We start from the raw sequence: 21573 nt of genomic DNA on the forward strand, positions 1-21573 counted from the left end.
CTGCCCTAAACAGGGCTGCAATAGAGAAGGTAATACCTAGGTGGGGGATCACCCTGTCACCCAAGAACAACACTGTCAGGGACTCAGGAGCAGGAGCACTGGGGAGAGAGGAAATGGAGAGCGAAGGGGAAGAATCCGAGGGCAGCGTAGGGGAGTATGACAGTGGCCCGAGAGATTCCATGAGCTTCTCCAGTGAATCAGAAGATTCCCAGAAGGGGGCGCCTATGGTCAAGGCAAGAGGGGTCCCAGGGGGGACGCACCAGAAACAAGGAGACAGAGGAGAACCCCAAAGCAGCAGTGGGGGATTGGGACCAGTTTCCCCACCAGAGCGTAGTGGGGGGGAAGAGTCACATGTGTCAGGGCCAGCGTCTCCTCCAGCGGGGAGAGAGAGTGAGTCAGGGCTGACCACGCCTCCAACGGAGGGGAGGTCAGTTGCAGCTAGCCCCCCCAGAGGGGGAAGCAGTGACAGCAGCAGCAGTGAAACGGTCAGGAGGAAAGTTACCGGCTGGGCACGCGCGCCAAGTTCAAATGTACAGGCGCGGGGAACAGCAGAAGACCCGGATGGGGAACCAGCTCCTAAAGCCCGCCGGAGGGAGGGAGAAGGCTCAGGGGACTCAGCGTCAGAAGAGGCTAGAAAGGGCGAGACCCCAACGGCCAGGCGTAATCAGAGGCAGAAGGAACTGAGGAAGAGGTGGAGTAAGGCTAGAATCTTAAATTGGTGTCAGGGGGGAGGAGACTCAGACGGAGCACCAGCGGTCTAACAGTTGAGACGTAGAGCTGCACGCTGCGGTTCTGGAAGTGAAACTGAACTTCAATAAAGACTTTTGTACTTAACAAAGAAGCGGCGTTGGTCCTTTGTGAGCTGGGACCTTGGGCAGCCCTGACAAACACTTTCCACATCACCTTGCAGTCAACCCACTTCTGGGTATTATCAGTTAACACTGTTGCGCCATGTGCACCCTCACCAGGAAATGTGACCAGAAAATCATTGTGTTGGGGCAAGATGCGGCTAGCTCCTGCAAATCCCTTTTAATGCAGGACCATAAATCCATGCCTCTCAAAGATGGTAAGTCATTTTCACCCAGCTGCATGATCATAGTGGACGGCGGGCCAAAACTGGCCACTCTAGCCATCACCAGCGGCAACAGTTCTCTCTACAGCATCCCACGCCTGGCGAACCATGAGACTTTAACTTGAGCAGGTAAAGCAAGATCACGCCCCATGCTGGTCTCTATTGCTCACACGCTGGCCCAATGCACGGTACTATGGCCAAGGATCCAAATGTGCTACGCTGGCAGCACTAAAAGAAAAGAAATGAAAGGCAGGTAAGTAAACTGATAAATTCCAAAGGATATTACCTAACTTAGCCCTTGTATGCATCCGACTTCCAGCGACCTAGATTCTTAATCTTTTTGGCTGACAGACCCCAATGAGCTACAGTCGTGGCAGCACCAGTTCGAAAAGAATGTGCTGCGTACTGTCCAGGTGAGAGCCCACAGGTCTGAATAGCTTTGCATATGACTCTTGTGAATTGGTTTCTGGACAAAGGGGTCCCATCTTCATGAATTAAGAATGGGCCCACGCCACGAGGTCTCACTTGCAAACAACTTATTGTATCCTTAACAGGGCAAGGGCCCCTATGAACTGACGCTGGAAGCCGCAGCTGTGCTCCCAAGGCTTTCTGGTCCGTCTTAGACCTGTGAATGAAAACCAACAATTCCGCCTCCCTGAAGGCAAGGTCCTCCAAACGGAGACCCTAAGGAGGCGCGCCTGGGACCATTTCAAACACTGCTTCACCTACTCTAAGGGCACCAAAAAATGATATTGAGTATGCGGCTGAAAATAATCGCACCTCATAACGAGACCGGCACACCAATCTTAACTTCTTATGGATTCTGCACAGAAGATCAAAAGTGATTGGCCTCCTGGCAATGCCCTTTGAAGACTGCAGGCGACATCAACCTTCCAACGCCTTATACAGTAGAAAATCTGTGCACGGGTCATAAGCAAAAAGGGACTTGCTAAAAAATGAAATCGCTGCCGTCTGATTCTTGAGTGTCTTAGGCGCGCCACCCCACTGAAAGAGGTGCGCCAGGTACTGTGCAGAGGGGGGCTGATCTGGAGCACTGGCCAGAGAGCGTGCCCTAAAAACCAGGAAGCTGCCAAGCTTTCTAATAGGATCTGAGTGTGGAGGGGGCAAAGGCAGCTACTATTCCCTGCATCACTATATGCTTCCATGGCTCCAAAGTGCATCCGGAAAAAGTTCTGGCAATGTCTGTGCCCCCGGTGCCAGGGATCTGAAGTGGTCCATCTGAAAGCGAGACAATGCATCAGCAATGTCATTCGATGTTCCAGGGATAAATTTAGCGGAAAAAACGATGTTATATCTCAAACACTGTAAAACAAACACATGCAAAAGGGATGACACCCGTGGAGAGCGTGCTGATTGTTTAGCTAACACACTAACAACCGACTGGTTGTCAGTCCAGAAACAAACCCTGTGGTCCCTAAACTCAGCTGACCAAATATGGACGGCCATTACAATAGGAAAAAACTCAAGGAAGGTTAGATCACGCGTGATGGACTTGCCACACCAAGTCTTGGACCAATGCTGAGCACACCAACGATCTCTGAAACAAAGTCCAAAGCCCAAAGATCCTGCAGCATCAGAATGGACCTGAAAATCAGCTTGGAAGTTTAAAGTGTCCTGCCAAAGAGAAACACCATGATATTCATCCAAAAATTGGAGCCAAACACAATGGCAGAGCTTCAAGCACAGGCAGGGTGGCGGAGAGCAAATGGGGAGATGGCTGGTGCATGTCACGGGGGCGTGGCACGCATCCTGGGGGCATGGTGAGCCACCTGCAGGGGCATGGTGCCCAACATGGGGGGGGGCAGCCATGATGGAACCCCACCGGGATTGTGCCACCAGAGGCGGTGCACTCGCCCTGTACCCCTGTTCCTCCGCCAGTGGCCGAACACCCAGGTGAGACCGGCAGATAACCTAGCTAAATGTGAGCAAAAGTGACGACCTGGGGCAGCTACCTGACAAGCAAATTCAAATGCCCTAATAAAGATTGAATTTGCTTAAGCGCCAGCTTTCTAAGTGGTAGCAGCTGAGTAATAAGGGTCTTAAGGGCCAGCAATTTGGCGTCCAGCAACCTAGATGTCTGTAGGATTGTGTCAAGCTCTATTCCTAGATGAATTAATTTGGTAGAAGGTCCTCAGTCTTTTCGTCTGCTAGCGGGAGTCCCAACTCCTGTGCCAATGCGGTGAACACCACAAGTAAAGTTGCACAGTCAGAAGTACTCGTGGATCTGGCCAATAAAAAAAATCATCTAAGTAATGGGTCACCCCCATTAGACCAGATCTAAAATGAAGGGTCGAATGTACTAAACGCCTCCAAGGCGGCACAGGCAACTGAGCATCCTATAGCCATTGATTTATTGACATAGTAAGGTAAAGGTAAAGGGACCCCTGACCATTAGGTCCAGTCGTGACCGACTCTGGGGTTGCGGCGCTCATCTCACTTTATTGGCTGAGGGAGCCGACGTACAGCTTCCAGGTCAGGTGGCCAGCATAACTAAGCCGCTTCTGGCGAACCAGAGCAGCGCACGGAAACGCCATTTACCTTCCTGCCGGAGCAGTACCTATTTATCTACTTGCACTTTGACGTGCTTTCGAACTGCTAGGTTGGCAGGAGCAGGGACCGAGCAATGGGAGCTCACCCTGTTGTGGGGATTCAAACCGCCGACCTTCTGATTGGCAAGTCCTAGGCTCTGTGGTTTAACCCACAGCGCCACCCACGTCCCATTATCGACATAGTAGGCCCCTTCAAATTTGAATCCCAGCCAGTGAAAATCTGAAGGATGAACTGGGAGCAAGCGAAAAGCAGGTTCCACATCACACTTTGCCAACAATGCTCCCTTGCCGGAACACATAATAAGTTTAACTGCCTGATCAAATGTTGCATACTTAATGGAACAGAGCTCCCCTGGAGTGGCATCATTCAATGATGTTCCTCTATGATAAGACAAATTGTGAATGAGGCCATATTCCCCTGAGACATTTTTAGGAATAATCCCTAAAGGGGATAAATATAAATTGGGAATAGGAGGAGCATCAAAGGGGCCGGCCATCCACCCCAAAGAAAGCTCCTTTGCCACTTTCCTCCTGGCCACCTCAGGCATTTCCTTAACTAACTTCTGACTGACCAGGTTATTAGACAAAGGAAACCAGAATTCTAAAACCTGCACAATCAAGCCAGTTGCTACGATTGGCTCAATGGCCTGGTGCGATTGAGGGGGCCAAAGTACAAGGGCTGCAACACCCCCAGGAACCCTAACCTGGTGGGGGTGTCTCAGGGGCCCGTACACAACCAGGAACCCTCCCTAAAGAGGATCCCAATTATGTAAACTACTTTGAGCACTTGTCAGAGCTACCCTAGGTCCCAGCTCACAAAGGACCAACGCTGCTTCGTTGTTAAGTATAAAAGTCTTTATTGAAGTTCAGTTTCACTTCCAGAGCCGCAGCGCGCAGCCCCACGTCTAAAGTGTCAGACCACTGATGCTCTGTCTGAGTCTCCTCCCCCTTGACACCAATTTAAGATTCTAGCCTTGCTCCACCTTCTCCGCTGCTCCTTCCTCCTCTGGGTCCGCCTGCCCGCCGGGGTTCCGCCCTTTCTAGCCTCTTCTCCCGCTGATTCCCCTGAGCCTTCTCCCTCCCTCCGGCGGGCTTTAGGAGCTGGTTCCCCATCCGGGTCTCCTGCTGTTCCGCGCGCCTGCACATTTGAACTTGGCGCGCGCGCCCAGCCAGCAGCTTTCCTCCTGACCGTTCCACTGCTGCTGTCACTGCTTCCCCCATCGGGGGGGCTAGCTGCAACTGACCTCCCCTCCGTTGGAGGCGTGGTCAGCCCTGACTCCCTCTCTGGAGGAGACACTGCTCCTGACACATGTGACTCCTCCCCCCCACTACGCTCTGGTGGGGAAACTGGTCCCGATCCTCCACTGCTGCTTTGGGGTTCCCCTCTGGCTCCTTGTTTCTGGTGCGTCCCCCCTGGGACCCCCCTTGCCCTGACCATCGGCGCCCCCTTCTGGGAATCTTCTGATTCGCTGGAGAAGCTCATGGAATCTCTCGGGCCACTGTCATACTCCCCTACGCTGCCCTCGGATTCTTCCCCTTCGCTCTCCCAATCCTCTCTCCCCAGTGCTCCTGCTCCTGATTCCCTGACATCCATCCCCCCCTCGAAGCCCCCCTTCCCCCCTCCCCCTCTTCGGGTGTGGGTTCCGGGTGCTCCAGTCCAGTGGGTGTGAGTGTGGGATACCATTCTTCCCCCCTGGTGTGTAGCCGGTCCACAGGATCCGGCCCAACCGCAACGGGCTCGTCGACGTCAATTTCCTCTGCTTCCATCTCTCTGCTGATGTGCTCGAATCCAGGATCCTCCCCCAACACGTCCATGTCCTCCCCTCCCCCGGGTACCTCTGGTGAGACTGCTTGCAAAGGTCCCCGCAGCAACTCCCTGCGCCACCCCACCTCCGGTTGAGTGTCCCACCAATAGGAGCGGTCTGTGGCAAACCCCAAGAGAGACCCCTCCGAGGAGCTAGTGTCCGGTGTCGTCTCTTCAGCTGATGAAAAACCCTGGAACTTACTGGCTGACAGTGTGGGTGTGAAGAGCCAGTCATCGAAATACTCTGCCGGCATAGGTCTGTGTGGGAAGAGTGCATGGAACTCGTCTTTAAGATAGTGCTCCTCCACGGCATAGCACGGTACCCACCTGTTGGCGCTGGCTGGGGTACCTTCCCTGGCGAGGAGGTATTCCACCCCCTCTTCCCCCCAGCTCGAGTCCAAAATCTCCGTGACCTCGTTGAGTGGCGTCGCCCTCCGTGACCCCTCCCTCTTCGGAGATTCGTTAAGTGGGTCTGGCGCGTTCCCTGTCGCCTGAAACCTGTGGGGTTCCCTATGAAAGACTGGGTGCATTCTGGAACCCTCTGGGAGTGTCAACCGGAAGGCCACTGGGTTGATTTGCGCCGCGACCTGGTAAGGTCCCAGCTGCTTGTGCTTGAGCTTCCTCTTAGCTAGCATCCTGGCCGGCACTGCCTGGGCTGCTAACCAGACCCAGTCCCCCACCGGGATGTCCTCCCCGACCCTCCTGTGCTTGTCTGCCTGCATTTTGTAGGCGTGTTTCGCCAGTTCCAATTGCCTGCGGAGTTGCTCGTGGACCTCCTGTAACTCTGCTGCTAAGTGCTCTGCTCCCCTTGGCTCCCCCTCCCCCTTCGTCTCTAACCCCGGGAAAGTTCTGGGATGCCGCCCATTATTGGCGAAGAACGGTGTCACTCCTGTAGACCCGTGCTTCGTGTTGTTGTAGGCAAACGCGGCCAGCGGTAGGTAGTCCACCCAGGTCGAGGGTTGTTGATTGGCGTAGCATCGCAGGTACTGCTGCATGATGGCGTTGACCCTCTCCGCTTGTCCGTTGGTCTGCGGGTGTCGTGCCGACGCTAAGTTGATCTTGACGTTCAGGATGCCCAGCAGCTTCTGCCAGAAGCTCGAGATGAATTGGCGACCCCGGTCGGACAGGATGGACCGTGGCAGGCCATGAGCTTTGAACACGTGGTCTATGAACAGCTTGGCGGTCTGTTCCGCTGTGGCCACCTTCGCGCACGGAATAAAGTGCGCCATCTTGGTGAACATGTCTACGACCACGAGCACCGCTGTTTTGCCTCGCGAGCTGGGCAGATCTGTGACAAAGTCCAGGGCCACTTTCTCCCACGGTTCGAGCGGCATCTGTAGGGGTTCTAGTAGACCCGCCGGCTTCCTGTGTACTGGCTTGGCCCTTTGGCAGGTGTCACACCTGGAGACGTAATCCGCGACTTCTCCCCTCACCTTGGGCCACCAAAAGTCTCTGGTTACTAATTCCGCCGTCTTGTCCTTGCCGAAGTGCCCAGCGCTGGGCGCGTCGTGTAGCTGCTGCAAGACTTTCGCGCGGAGGTCGTCTCCGGGCACGGATGAGCAGTCCGTCTCGTATCTGGAACTCGTCGTCCTTTGCTGTGCCTTTTTGCACCTCCTCCATCTTGGATTGTGCGAACGAATCCGTCTGCAGCGCTCGTCGCACCGCGTCCAGGTCCACGGCAGCTGAAGCGCACGCCCACGCTTTCGGTGCGAAAATGTGCTTGGCGCATATCCTCGAGATACTGCGGCTTCCTGGATAGTGCATCCGCCATGACGTTGTTGTCTCCCGGGATGTATTCTATCCGGAAATCGAAATCCGCAAAGAACTCCGCCCAGCGAATGTGTCTCTGGTTCAGGAACCGCGCCGTGCGCCAGTACTCCAGGTTCTTATGGTCCGTGCAGACTTGCACTGTGTGTCTGCCTCCAACGAGGAAGTGCCGCCACGCCTTGAAAGCTGCATGAATGGCCAGCAACTCCCTGTCCCAGATGGTGTAGTTCTGTTCCGCCTTGCTGAGTTTCCTGGAGTAGAATGCGCACGGCCTCCATTCCCCTTGCGGATCTTGCTGCAACAGGACGGCCCCCACCGCTCTGTCCGAGGCGTCCGTCTCAACCCTCATTGGTCTGCTGGGGTTTACATGTAGCAGCTGTTCTTCGGACGCGAAGAGACGCTTGAGTCTCCGAAAGGACTGCTCCGCCTGGTCCGTCCAGGTGAACTTCTTCTTCTTGGAGCTGAGGGTGTCCGTGATGGCCGCCGTCTCCTTCGCGAACCCTTTGATGAACTTGCGATAAAAGTTGGCGAAGCCGACGAACTTCTGGACCTCCTTCCGATTGCGCGGGCTCTTCCAGTCCAACACCGCGCGGACCTTGGTGCTGTCCATGGCGAGTCCCTTGTCGGACAGCTTGTAGCCCAGGAAATCCACCTCCGTCATGTCGAACTGGCACTTCTCTAATTTGGCGTAAAGTCTGTGCTCCCGTAGCCTCTGCAGGACCTCCTTGACGTCCCTCTCGTGAGCCTCCTGCGATTCCGAGAAGACCAGGATGTCGTCCAGGAAGCAAACGCACTTCTTGTAGAGGAGTCCCGCTAACACGTGATGCATGAAAGCTTGGAAGGTATGGGAGCCATTTTGCAGACCAAAAGGCATTACGCGATATTCATAGGTGCCTAAAGGTGTAAACATGGCTGTCTTCCACTCATCGCCCTCCCGCATGCGTATAAGGTTGTACGCCCCTCGTAGATCCAACTTGGTGAAGATCCGTCCCTTCCTCACCGTCGCGAGCAGGTCGTCGATCTTGGGCATGGGGAATGCTGCGGGCTTTGTTTTGGAATTTATGAGCCTATAATCAACTATGAGCCTGCGTTGGGGCGTGTCCTTCTTCTTCACGAAAAACACGGGACTGCCCCCCACTGCTTTAGATTCTTGGATGAACCCCCGCTTCAAGTTGTGATCTATGAACTCCCTGAGTTCTTGCAGTTCGTCTTCAGACATGGAATACAGTTTCCCAGTCGGCAGCGTCGCTCCCGGCAGGAGGTCAATCTTGCAGTCGTAAGGCCTGTGGGGAGGCAGGTTATCCGCTTCCCTCTCGCAGAAGACCTCCAAAAACTCCTTGTACTTGTTGGGTACCGCTTGCACCATGCCTAGGTGTAACTGCGGTTCATCCTCTTGCCCCTCCTCCTCCTGGCGGGTCTGGATGCAGTGTTCTGCGCAGTAGGAGGAGCAGAAGGTCAATTGCCGCTGGTACCATGCTAATGCCGGGCTGTGCCTATCCAGCCAACTCATACCCAACACTATGGGTGTGTCTGACAAGTGGGTGACGTTGAAGCTGATGACTTCGCGGTGGTTTCCAATATGCATCACCATCGGTGGTGTTTGCTGTACCACCTCTCCTCCAAGTAGCTTCCTGCCATCGACCGTGACGACGTTTAGGGGCATCGTGGCTGGCATGAGTGCTATGCGATGTTGCTTGATAAAGTCCACTCCTATAAAGTCTGCGTTGCTCCCAGAGTCAATGGTTATTGGTACTTGCATGGTGTGCCCAGTGGGCAACTGGAGCGATGCGGTGAGTTGCACCACTGGTTTGGGTGGGAGGGGGTCTGTGGGCTGTAAAATCTCTGGGGACTGCTTCACTGACTTGCCTGGTTGGGCCCCAGTGGCTCTGTTTCCAACCAGGCGTCTTCTTCCCCCTGCGGCTGCTTCGGCTGCTGACTTGTTCCCTTTACTGTTGCTGAGGCTGCAGTGTGCTTCTGGAGCCTCTGGGGACACTCTTTGGCCATGTGCTGAGCACTGTCGCAGATGTAGCACTTCCTGGTCCCTCTAGGAGCCTTCGCCTTGACTGCTCCCGGTGTTTGGGCTCTGCTGGCAGTCTGAGCCCTGGCACCACCAATCTCCATCGGCTCTTCTCCCCTTCCCAAAGGAGGCATGGACAGCGCCCGCCCCGCCTCTCTGGGAAAGAAAGGGGTTGTCCTGGCTGGGCTGCTTGCCTTACGTCCTTCCTCCCTGCTCCAAGGGCATCCTTCCAGGCGCACACCAATCGCCAACGCTCTTTGGGCAACTTCTTGGGTACTTTGCGGTCGTTCCCCTCTTGCCAGCTCATCTTTCACCTCTCCACTTAGCCCCTCCCAGAACAGGTCTCTGACAGCAATAGAGTCCTTCTCCCAGCCCAGCACGTTCAATAAGGCAAAAAAGCGTGAGTGATACTGCCTCACCGTCGCTTTCCCTTGCTGTAGTCCATGCATTTCCCTCCGAGCAACATCTACATCTACCGTAGATTTAAAGCAAGCGTCCATAGCTTTGATAAATGCATCGGAATCTTTGAGGGCGGGGTCATTTTCGCGCCACAAATTCCGCAGCCACGCTTTTGCTTCCCCATGCAAATGAGTGATTATGAAGCCCACTTTCTCTTGCTCATCTCTAAAGTCCTTCCGAAGCAAAACGAGCGCGTAAACCACGTCAGCTCTGAAGTTAGGGTATTGCTGCAGGTTCCCATCGAAGTGGGCTACTAGGCTGCCCCCCCTCTTCCCGAGGTCAACTCCCTCCGGTTTGGGTCCTGGCAGCCCCTCTTTCCCCCAACGGTCCCACCTTGCCTGCAGATCCCGGCAGAGCGCTACTGCTTCTTCTTCTCTTTTCCTGGATGCTGCTACTTCTGCGTAAAACGTCGTCACTGCTTCTTGCAGTTCTTTCACCTGGCTCTCTGTAGCCATCTTTGCCTATCTTCGTGAGCTTGCAAAACACCAAGTCTTGCCCCTCGCTGCACCAACTCACGCTGCGAGGTTTTTATAGGAGACGGAGCATACTGTCAGAGCTACCCTAGGTCCCAGCTCACAAAGGACCAACGCTGCTTCGTTGTTAAGTATAAAAGTCTTTATTGAAGTTCAGTTTCACTTCCAGAGCCGCAGCTCGCAGCCCCACGTCTAAAGTGTCAGACCACTGATGCTCTGTCTGAGTCTCCTCCCCCTTGACACCAATTTAAGATTCTAGCCTTGCTCCACCTTCTCCGCTGCTCCTTCCTCCTCTGGGTCCGCCTGCCCGCCGGGGTTCCGCCCTTTCTAGCCTCTTCTCCCGCTGATTCCCCTGAGCCTTCTCCCTCCCTCCGGCGGGCTTTAGGAGCTGGTTCCCCATCCGGGTCTCCTGCTGTTCCGCGCGCCTGCACATTTGAACTTGGCGCGCGCGCCCAGCCAGCAGCTTTCCTCCTGACCGTTCCACTGCTGCTGTCACTGCTTCCCCCATCGGGGGGGCTAGCTGCAACTGACCTCCCCTCCGTTGGAGGCGTGGTCAGCCCTGACTCCCTCTCTGGAGGAGACACTGCTCCTGACACATGTGACTCCTCCCCCCCACTACGCTCTGGTGGGGAAACTGGTCCCGATCCTCCACTGCTGCTTTGGGGTTCCCCTCTGGCTCCTTGTTTCTGGTGCGTCCCCCCTGGGACCCCCCTTGCCCTGACCATCGGCGCCCCCTTCTGGGAATCTTCTGATTCGCTGGAGAAGCTCATGGAATCTCTCGGGCCACTGTCATACTCCCCTACGCTCCCCTCGGATTCTTCCCCTTCGCTCTCCCAATCCTCTCTCCCCAGTGCTCCTGCTCCTGATTCCCTGACAGCACTGTTTTTGAGAAATGCTGTAAATAAATAGACAGTCACAAGAGAGGGGTGAAAACACTGAGTATTAAAAAGATAAGATTTTAAAAATAATTTTATTTATACTTTTCAGATATATAGATTTCACTGATTTTACAATCATTTTGACATTTTAAAACTTGACTTCCCCCGCTATCTGCAGTTTCTTAATTTATTTTTAATATCTTCTGCATATCCAAACTAACTTAACTTATTTATTTATCTTCTTTATATACATATACTCTTATGTAACTGCAGGTTATTACAATAATCCTGCCAGTTTTTTTAACGGTTTACAATTTATCAGTAAATATTCAATAAACCATTTCCATTATTTTATAAAAAGTTTGTTATCTTGATTTCTTCTGGTAAGTTTTGCCATTTCTGCATAGTTCTTTGTATCCATTCTTCTTTCGTCGGGACATCTTCTTTCCATTTTTGGACAAGTAATATTCTTGCCACTGCAGTCGCATACATGAATAAATTTCTATACAATTTAGGTAGTTCTATCCCTATAAGACAAAGGCTTCTAGTTTTTTCTTAAAAATGTTATTTTACCCAGCCAGATGGGTGAGGTATAAATAAATTATTACTATATTACTATTACTATTACTCATTTTTATGTATTTTATTTACTGGTTTTCACATATTACATTACAATACATGAATAAATTTCTATACAATGTAGGTAGTTCTGTCCCTATAATTACCAAGAGAAAGGCTTCTGGTTTTTTCTTACAAATGTAATTTTAAACATAGTTTTCAATTCATTGTATAACATTTCCCAGTAAGCCTGAATTTTACCCAGTAAGACCACCACATATGATAAAAAGAAACTACTTTCTTTTTACATTTCCAACACTTATTTGATATAGCTTTAAACATTTTTGAAAGTTTACTTGGTGTTAGATACCATCGATATATGATTTTCATATAATTTACTCCTAAAGCATAGCATGGAAAAAGATAAAAATTGGAACACACAAGGGATTTTCTTGGCCGGTTTTATTCCAACAAATGTCTTCATTTGTAATAATGCAACAATTAAAGGGATCAACACAAGTTGACTCTTATTTGCTCCTCAGAATCAAGTGGTCTTTGCTGTTCAAGTCGGGCCTCAGAATGATTATGTACAATTTGGGGAAGAAGATGCAAGCGAGCAAGCCTGCACTGGAGGCCAAGATGCAGAAGATCTCCACAGCCACCATCTGCTTTCCTTTGGTGCTCAGATAAGAGGGAACAAAGGACAGCCAAACACTGCAGAACACCAACATGCTGAAAGTGATGAACTTGGCTTCGTTGAAACTGTCGGGCAACTTCCTGGCCAGGAAAGCCATGGTGAAGCTGACCATGGCCAGGAATCCCAGATAACCCAGGACACAATAAAACATGGGGGCAGAGCCTTCGTTGCATTCCACAATGATTTCCTCCGCCAGAGAATTCATGTCCACATCTGGGAAGGGAGGAGCCGTACAGAGCCAAACAGCACAAATAATGGCCTGAAGTGAGCAGCAACCCAGAAGAACAGAGTTGGCCAGAGATTTCCCCACCCATTTCCTCATCCTGGATCCTGGTTTGGTGGCCATGAAGGCCAGAACCACCGTGATGGTTTTGGCCAAGACACAAGACACCGCAATGGAGAAGATGATGCCAAAGGCCGTTTGTCGTAAAGAGCAGCTCAGTGGGTGAGGCTGGCCAATGAAGAGCAAGGAGCAGAGGAAGCAGAGCAAGAGGGCGAGGAGCAGAGTGTAGGTGAGGTCCTGGTTGTTGGCTTTGACAATGGGAGTGTCCCCGTTCTTAGAGAAGACGCCAAGGACCAAGGCTGTGACCAGAGCAAAGAGCAGAGCTAAGGCAGCTAATGTGAATCCCAAAGGCTCTGTGTAGGAAAGAAAATGTTGGCTCTTGGGGATGCATTGATCTCTGTTCTTGTTTGGAAATTGACCTTCCTGGCATTTGAAACAATAATCCATATCTAAAAAAATCAAATGAATGATATATGAGTTTGAACAAACAAGGCAACCTTTTTTTTTGTAATGAAATCGATGCTTCCCTTTCCAATGGCATTTCAATTTTCCTTTGAAAGAAATATTGCTTCTGCTCCCAAAACACAATACTGAGCCATTAATTAGTTGGAAACAAGAATCAAAGATAAGTCAAAACCAGTAAAATGCAACGGGTATTCTTTCTTCATAAACCATATAGGTGGTTTCAATCAAGTCATCAGGAATTTAGGAAGCAAAGTATTGACAACTGTTAATATGGTGCCATTGAAAGAGCAAAATAATGGGGATGGAGGGTTAGGCAAGTGTTCACTGACTCCACAAGTTGTGGCAGGTGGGAAGCAGGCAGAAATCACTGGACATGATTCATACCTATTTCCACAGATCCACTTTGGAGATGTGGCTTTAGTTTGCCCAACTCTCTGTGTCCGTCTTCTTTCTTTCAGATCTGAGTGCCACTGCTGTCCTGTTTAGGAGTACTGAACTGCTAATACGGGGAAATGTTGAAATAGACTAGGAAGCATTTTATAAAAGAGCAGCTGATGTCTCCTACCTGTTTGATTTGAAATCATCCCATCTGGACATGAAGCACAGTCATAGCAACAAAATGGCCGCCCCTCCTTCTTTTTCCGGCTGTAGCCTGGCTGGCACCGATCATTACACAAACCAAGGGGCAGCACCTAGCCAGAAAGAGAGGAGAAGAGGAAGCTCCCTTTTGCATGGGAAAGAACACAGTTTGAGCCAGAGAGATGAGATCACTTGGCAGATTCAAGTTATTCCAGAAAGGTGGTGTATGTGTGAATAATTTGTAATATAAATATTGGGAGTGAAGCAGAAGGGAAATTGAATATTTTCACCTGTATTGAATATTTTCACCTGTATTAGATGGTGGCTGGAAAGAGGGCAGGGAAAGACAACCAATTCTCAGATACAGCGTGTTGGCAGAGAAGGAAAAATAGGAAGCATATACATTAGGCTCCAATTGGCTCCAATACCATCAATTGTATGAGACATTTAAAGTAGATAAAAGAAAAGAATTTGCAATAGAACCATCTAGATTAGAGAATGATTTGATCAATTCAAAAGCTAAAATACTTTCCAAAATGTACATCTCTTCATTGACTGGGAAGTCTAGGAGGAGGAGGTAAATGATAAAATGGTCATAGGAGTTAGGCTATAATATCTTAATGAAGGATTGGGAAAACCTCAGGAAAACCAATATGAAATTCACTGCTTGCTGCATACTGAGAGAAAACCTTTTGAAAATGCAATATCGTTGGATAAATAGGTAGCACTGCATCGGGAAGGTAAATGGTGTTCCATTGTGCCAGAAACAATTTAGTCATGCTGCCTACATGACCTGCAAAGCTGTTGACTGCACGTGACCGTCCAGAGGTCTTTGACCTTCCCTTTACTTTCCCTCTTACATTAATGTGACCTAGCTAAGCCTAGCAGGAGACCTTACTCTCTTGTAGTAACCCCTTCATGCAATAACTAAACTTAAGAATGTTATTAATATCAGACTTTATTCTTGAATTTGTATTCATAATTGTCAGAGCTGCCCAAGGTCCCAGCTCACAAAGGGCCAACGCTGCTTCGTTGTTAAGTACAAAAGTCTTTATTGAAGTTCAGTTTCACTTCCAGAGCCGCAGCGCGCAGCTCTACGTCTCAACTGTCAGACCGCTGATGCTCCGTCTGAGTCTCCTCCCCCCTGACACCAATTTAAGACTCTAGCCTTACTCCACCTCTTCCTCTGTTCCTTCCGCCTCTGGTTCCGCCTGGCCGTTGGGGTCTCGCCCTTTCTAGCCTCTTCTGACGCTGAGTCCCCTGAGCCTTCCCCCTCCCTCCGGCGGGCTTTAGGAGCTGGTTCCCCATCCGGGTCTCCTGCTGTCCCCCGCGCCTGTACATTTGAACTTGGCGCGCGCGCCCAGCCGGTAACTTTCCTCCTGACCGTTTCACTGCTGCTGCTGTCACTGCTTCCCCCTCTGGGGGGGCTAGCTGCAACTGACCTCCCCTCCGTTGGAGGCGTGGTCAGCCCTGACTCACTCTCTCTCCCCGCTGGAGGAGACGCTGGCCCTGACACATGTGACTCTTCCCCCCCACTACGCTCTGGTGGGGAAACTGGTCCCAATCCCCCACTGCTGCTTTGGGGTTCCCCTGTGGCTCCTTGTTTCTGGTGCGTCCCCCCTGGGACCCCCCTTGCCCTGACCATCGGCGCCCCCTTCTGGGAATCTTCTGATTCACTGGAGAAGCTCATGGAATCTCTCGGGCCACTGTCATACTCCCCTACGCTGCCCTCGGATTCTTCCCCTTCGCTCTCCATTTCCTCTCTCCCCAGTGCTCCTGCTCCTGAGTCCCTGACAATAATGTTAAAAAAAAACTTCTCCCTTAAAAAAAGAACCAAGAGTCCACTCCCACCTGATTGAATGCTTTGTGCCATGTGATGGCTTCTTCATCCATGCTGAAGTCCACATAGTCTTGTGGTTCTTGTGGTTCTACTTTTCCTACTTTCACTCGCAAGAAGGTTTGGTTGGGGAAAGTAACCCAGTTAATAACGTCAAATCCAGCTGCCAATTCCCCATTCTCATCAAAAGACACAAAGTCCCCAGCACTGTTGTTGAAGGAGATACTCCTCAGGAAAGAGGGATGCTAGGCAGAAGAAAACAAGGCATATGAAAAGTATCAATCAATATATGCCACACAATGGAAAGCTGTAAACAATGGAGTGGTCCACCTTTGGAGCACATATAGATTTCTGGGAAAGTTCCAGTTTACCTGGAACTTAAGTATTTAAGCATTCAGCTCAGAGGATCCATGTGCAAAGGCAAAGTCGTGCAAGGTCAGCAACCCCTGCAACTGCCCTCCACAAGGTGGAGAGGGGCTTCCTGGGCTCTGGGAAGGTTGCAGGAGGACCAAGGGATGCTCCCAGAGCCCTGTCATAACCTTCCCACTGCCTGGGAAGCAAGGGGGCACCTTCATTGCTTGTTTCTGAGACGCACTCAGTGGCCTTGTGTCTCCTTCCCCGAGGCTGGTATGGAGTGCACTGCCTTGCTCACCTGGCTTTGGAAGGGAAGCACCTTCATGCCTCCTTCCCAGAGCCCAGCAAGCAAGGGGGAGGTCTGAACAGCAAGGGCCCTCCCTGGACCTGCTGAGAGCCTGGTAAGAAAGGAAGACCTTCGGGGGGGGGCAAGGGGAAGGGGATGAGATGTTGCCAAAGGAATGTTCTGGAGAGGTTCTTCCTGGATAAAAACATACCATCTTTCTGATAGTAACACATCATGAGGCCCAGTTTAACATGCCTCCTTCTTCACCACTCCTGACATATCAGCATCACAAACACATAGGACAGCAGAACATGCAACTCCTTCCACAACATTGTTGAGTTTTACAAGGAGGTGACATTTCTCTGTGAGGAAGTGCAGGAAGAGATACTTCAACCTCTGCAACTTGAAGGGGAAGTACAGAGAATATATTGATTCTGGCTCCAACTAGAAGGCAAGGGAAAACAGGGAAGCACCGAAAAGAACATTTGTTTTGTGTGGGAAAGGTAAATGCTGTAAGAGGTGTTTTCCTTCTGTGTGTATTCAGTCTATGGACTGTGTGTTGACACTCATTAGTTTAGCCCGAAGCAAAGATTTATTCCGAATATGAAATCTTACCTGCCAAGGTTGCAGTTTTGGAGGATGGAGTCCACCTCTGCCTGCCATCCTTCTGTGTTTTGGTCTGGATGAGAGAATCTTGTGCAAAGTATATGCAATGGCATAAACCGCATTATAGATACTGTAACTTTGACCAGTCATGATCATTTCAAAAGTATGCCCAGGAAGGCTCTCCAGACTCTCTTTCCCAGTGCATGTGTCTGTGCTTTCATTGGGCTTATTTGAAACTGAAAGTAAGCAGCTGAATGCCTGTTCCCAAAAAGCCTGGAGGAACCCATCTCCATTTGGAGAGTTGGGGTTTAGGGTCTGAAGGAATTCTTTAAATCCCTGGACTTTTTCTGTGTGAATTGCAAAAGACAGGGCACCATCAAAGACTTGAATATCATAATACCTTTGCAATGTATCTGATGAGAATGCCCATTGGGCTGTCAAAATCCACACTGTGCTTGCTGAATTCTCTGCAATATCTTCAGCTAATGAAAAGAAATATTTCAACCACTTCACAGCTATGATGGTCTGAGATTCTGCACATACAACCAATATATTGACTTCTGAGACCACCAGGGAAAAGGACTTAGCCCGAATGGGATCCAGTGAAATAAAATGATCCATCCCTTGTGATATGGCTGGTATTTTTTCCTTGAAGGCTGTGCAGACTCCATGCTGGGAAAGCATTGGCACCAAGATTTCCATAAACTTCTCTCCATTTTCATCATCTGAAGCAACCAGTCCAACCCACGTCCATTGGAAATGAAGAAGTAGCTTGACAATCCCTGCATATTGATATTTCTCATTGGGCACCGTCCGGAAGATGGTTTGGAGCTGCAACTCGGTCCTCCTCACTGGAGCTAATACACAATAAGCAATCTAAGGAAGAAATCAACCTCACAATTATGGGAGGGTTATAGCAAACGGTTAGGATTTAACCCAATCAACTGCCTGAAGTGGAACCCAAGTGAATTCATTGAAGGTAAAAATATATTCTTTAGTTTTTGCATATCAGAGGAATTTGAATGAATGTAAGAAGAGTTTGGATTTGATACCCCTCTATATCACTACCCGAAGGAGTCTCAAAGCGGCTAACATTCTCCTTTCCCTTCCTCCCCCACAACAAACACTCTGTGAGGTGAGTGGGGCTCAGAGACTTCAAAGAAGTGTGACTAGCCCAAGGTCACCCAGCAGCTGCATGTGGAGGAGCGGAGATGTGAACCTGGTTCACCAGATTACAAGTCCACCGCTCTTAACCACTACACCACACTGGCTGTAAGGACAAGTTCCTTGTTTTGGAGGTGTTATGACATAAAACACTGAATCCATTGTGCATCAATGACATCTTGGTCAGTTTTATCATTTACAATGAATTATGTAGAAAGTGAACTATTTCTTAAGTGGTATTAGATCTATGAGGATGAAATGCTCAAATCTTTTGTTCCCTAATGACAACAATAATGTCAATTTCCTCCCAGAATCATCCTTTTGATTAACTAATTCGGGTTCATAGATAATGTCAACTAATTCCATGGAAAGCAGCAGACATTTGAGGAATATTCATTTTATTCGTTTTATTCTTCAGTGGTTGATTATTTTGCACCCCCCCAATAGATCAATCAATCAATCTTTATTGTCGTCAAAGACTAGACAGCAAAGTTAACAACAGCAACATATGCCACATCCACATGAAGAAGCTGATATAATAAAAAAATTCCCTATAAATTTATTTAAATTAGGTAACATTCCTTTTGATTAAATCTGTATTCTGGAGGTTAAAATCCGTACCAGCCAGCACCACAGCCTATCTTGTCCTTGTTGCCATAAAACAGAGTTTTGCAACAGGACTGATGATATTCAGATTATTTTGCATCCCCCCTCTCCATGGGGTATTTTGCTTATCTTGACTGCAACTACTTGGAAAGATGAAGAACCCCACTAAAGGAGCACAAGATTTTGACATCTTCCTACAAGTTCTGCAACCTTGGAAGGAAGGACACCTCAAGGGAACTATGCATGGATTGTCTATGCATGGATTGTCTGTCAAGAAATTGATATGCATGGATTGTCTGTCAAGGAACTATGCATGGATTGTCTGTCAAGAAACTATTTTGCACTTGGACATCATGTTTTATTTCATGAGTGAGGAACCTATGGCCCCCCAGAACTTCCTGAACTTCAAGTCCAAGTGCTCATCATTGACTATTGGGCTATCCTGGCTGAGGCTAGTGGGCAACATATGGACAAGCAACAGCCATTTCTGATGAGACAATTCCGGGAACAGGAGAGAAATTCGCTTCAAATTGTTGAACAAATTTACCTGTTTTATTTTGTTGGGAGCTGACCAGAGTGCCTGGGGAAACTCAGTCAGATGGGCAGCATTTGTGAACCAAAATGCAGCTTACTGGGAGAAGGGGAATTCCTATTGGTGCATTGGCACTGTACTAACCTTCCTCCCGCTTCCCAATCCACCAGACAAGCTTCAGGGACACAAGTGACAGAAGGTCAGGCAGTCATCCAACCCCTTCCCCTACAGCCACAACTGTATATGGTCACCATGAGTAACAGTAAACAAGTAATGAGTAAACAACTCTTTATCTTTCCAGGTGGGACGTTTTACCGAGAAAAAATGAGCAAATCAGATGTTGTTCTATCAGTAATATATTTTTCTATCTTTCTTCTTTTTCAGAAAAGGGAACCAAAGTAAAAGAAAGTATGGAGAACCCAGAAGAGAATTATTGTACCAGAGACAGAAAAGCTCCACTGCCCACACACTCACTTACCTGTGGGATCTTGTAGATGCCTAAGATCGTAGTCATGTGAAGTGAGATGTCAGAGTCAAGTGCTCCAATAACAGCTATCATATTTCTTTTCTTGTCACATTTGAAGTTGGGGACAATCCTTTCTGTGGTGGACAGAAGTTTCAAGGTGTTCTGATAAGTCATCCTTGCATTTAAATAGCTATCATAGAGGTGGAACCCAAAGCTCATATTCTGGACGATATTAGGGTTCTCATTGATTTCTTTCACAGCAAAAACCAGGGAGAGGGTATTCTGGTAGTACTTTGGTGCTCCACTAATAAAAGAGTTATACTATGTGTCAGAGATATTCTCCTCCTCTACTTTTTAAGCATGTAGCTTACTTTCTGGCTTTTTCAGCCAAATTCCAAAAGATTAAATAAAACAAATAAGCAAACAACACATTTGCATTGTGTCTCCCAACAGTTGATTGTTGAAACCCATGGACAGTGAGGCAGGGTTTCTTCCAGGCAGACAAATGAAGAACAATATCAGAAATATTATAGATGTTATAGAATACCTGGGAGTAAGAAATGAAAAACAGGCAGCGTTGATGTTTTTAGATGCTGAGAAAGCATTTGATAATGTTTCATGGAAATTCATGAAAAAAGTTCTAGAGAAAATGAACTTTGGTGAAAATTTTAGGAAACGGATTCAAGCAATATATTCGAATCAAAAAGCCAATTTAATTGTAAATCATATGCATTCTGTCTCCTAACAGATGATAATTGAAACCCATGGAAAGTATTCAGCCAGCTTTAGGAATAGAGCATCTAAGAGGTGTTTAATTTTGTGAAGAACATTCACATCCTGCAAGATACACATGTACATAAGTTATTCTCTTATGTGGAGGTAGACCACTGGAGCTTCAAATCATGGCCCCTCACAGGTTACTAAAGCAAACAGCAATTGCTTCTTGTATGCAGCTGCTGGGCAGGAGGATGGTTGTATTAATTTCAGTGGGTCTACTGTGCATACAACTCCGTATATAACCCTTTATTTTGCAAAGAAGAAGAAGAAGATTGCAACACTGCTGTTTTAATTGCACAGTATTGTTTACATTGTATAGCAAGGAATATAACCCAAAATCTATGATATCACAGCATCTATGACTGTCAGATTAAATGACGGTGGCTGTGAATGTGGGGATCAAGCTTTCCTGTAAAGTAAAACCATCCATCCATCCATAGTGGGAAAGGAAACACAGAGGGAGCATGAGGATCAAGCATGAGATCAGGTGACAAACATGAGATCAAGTGATGAGAAAGCAGAAGAGACAGAAGACAGAAACCTCTAGATGAGGAATAAAGCAACATAGAAGAAGATGCCATGATCATAATATAAAGAGAAGAAAATATATTTTTAACCTTTATACTTGGAAAAAGTCATATGCAAATATTTTCCGAGCATGCCATGGTTTGTGTAGTGCATAGAGAAATGTACACTATGAAGGAGAGAGTGATTTCCTTACTAAAGTTCATCTGTAAACTTTGTGTTTGGGTGGTCCTGGAAATCTATTTCTTCAGAAAAATAGCCAAAACTATTAACAATTCCTCCAATGATTAGGTCCCCTCTCTGATAATACTGGTATGGAAGCTGGAAAGGATCCGTCATGGTGCATCTCTCAGAGTCTTCCTTGCACTCGGTTGGAGGCACCTGCAGCCACAGGAAGAGAAGGAGCAGCAGCAGAAATGTTCCTACCATCTTGACCAACAGTTATGCAGAAAGCCAGATTTCTCTCTCATCCACCATGAATTGCATTAGGCTTAATGGCACTGGATTATTTTGATAAAGGGGATGTGCCAAACATCTGATCCATGAAAACCTGTGTGTTCAGAATTTCTCACTGGGGCTCTGAATGACACAGGGTTTATTTTCTATACACCTTGTGTTTATGGTCTCATAGAATGTATGTGGGATTTGGCAAGATTATGAAACCTGCATTTCGAAATAATTGCTTGTTCCAAAGTGATCTCCTTAGAGTATTGTGCTCTGTTAGGGAAAACAGTAAGAGCAAAATAATCATATGTATTTGTTATTGAATGGTGACCTGGTAATTGTGAGTGTCACATG

The 21573-nt window shown here is 48.6% G+C and overlaps 2 protein-coding genes across 2 annotated transcripts; both read right to left on the reverse strand.

Moving 5' to 3' along the window:
• Positions 1–965: 965 nt before the first annotated feature.
• LOC310748730 (vomeronasal type-2 receptor 26-like) lies at positions 966–19647 on the reverse strand (the record flags this gene model as incomplete). Its single annotated transcript, XM_083584577.1, has 5 exons — positions 966–1300; positions 13609–13735; positions 15474–15704; positions 16715–17581; positions 19486–19647. The coding sequence occupies 5 exons, from the start codon at positions 19645–19647 to the stop codon at positions 1287–1289; spliced, it is 1401 nt and encodes a 466-aa protein (XP_083440703.1). The 3' UTR covers positions 966–1286.
• Positions 12100–13025, reverse strand: LOC310748717 (vomeronasal type-2 receptor 26-like; the record flags this gene model as incomplete). The annotated part of the gene is made up of 1 exon (XM_083584559.1): positions 12100–13025. One exon carries the CDS (start codon positions 13023–13025, stop codon positions 12126–12128), a length of 900 nt encoding a protein of 299 aa, XP_083440685.1. The 3' UTR covers positions 12100–12125.
• Positions 19648–21573: the final 1926 nt, after the last annotated feature.

This window comes from Podarcis filfolensis, assembly GCF_964270895.1.
Source record: "Podarcis filfolensis genome assembly, chromosome: 14".
Lineage (NCBI taxonomy): Eukaryota > Metazoa > Chordata > Lepidosauria > Squamata > Lacertidae > Podarcis > Podarcis filfolensis.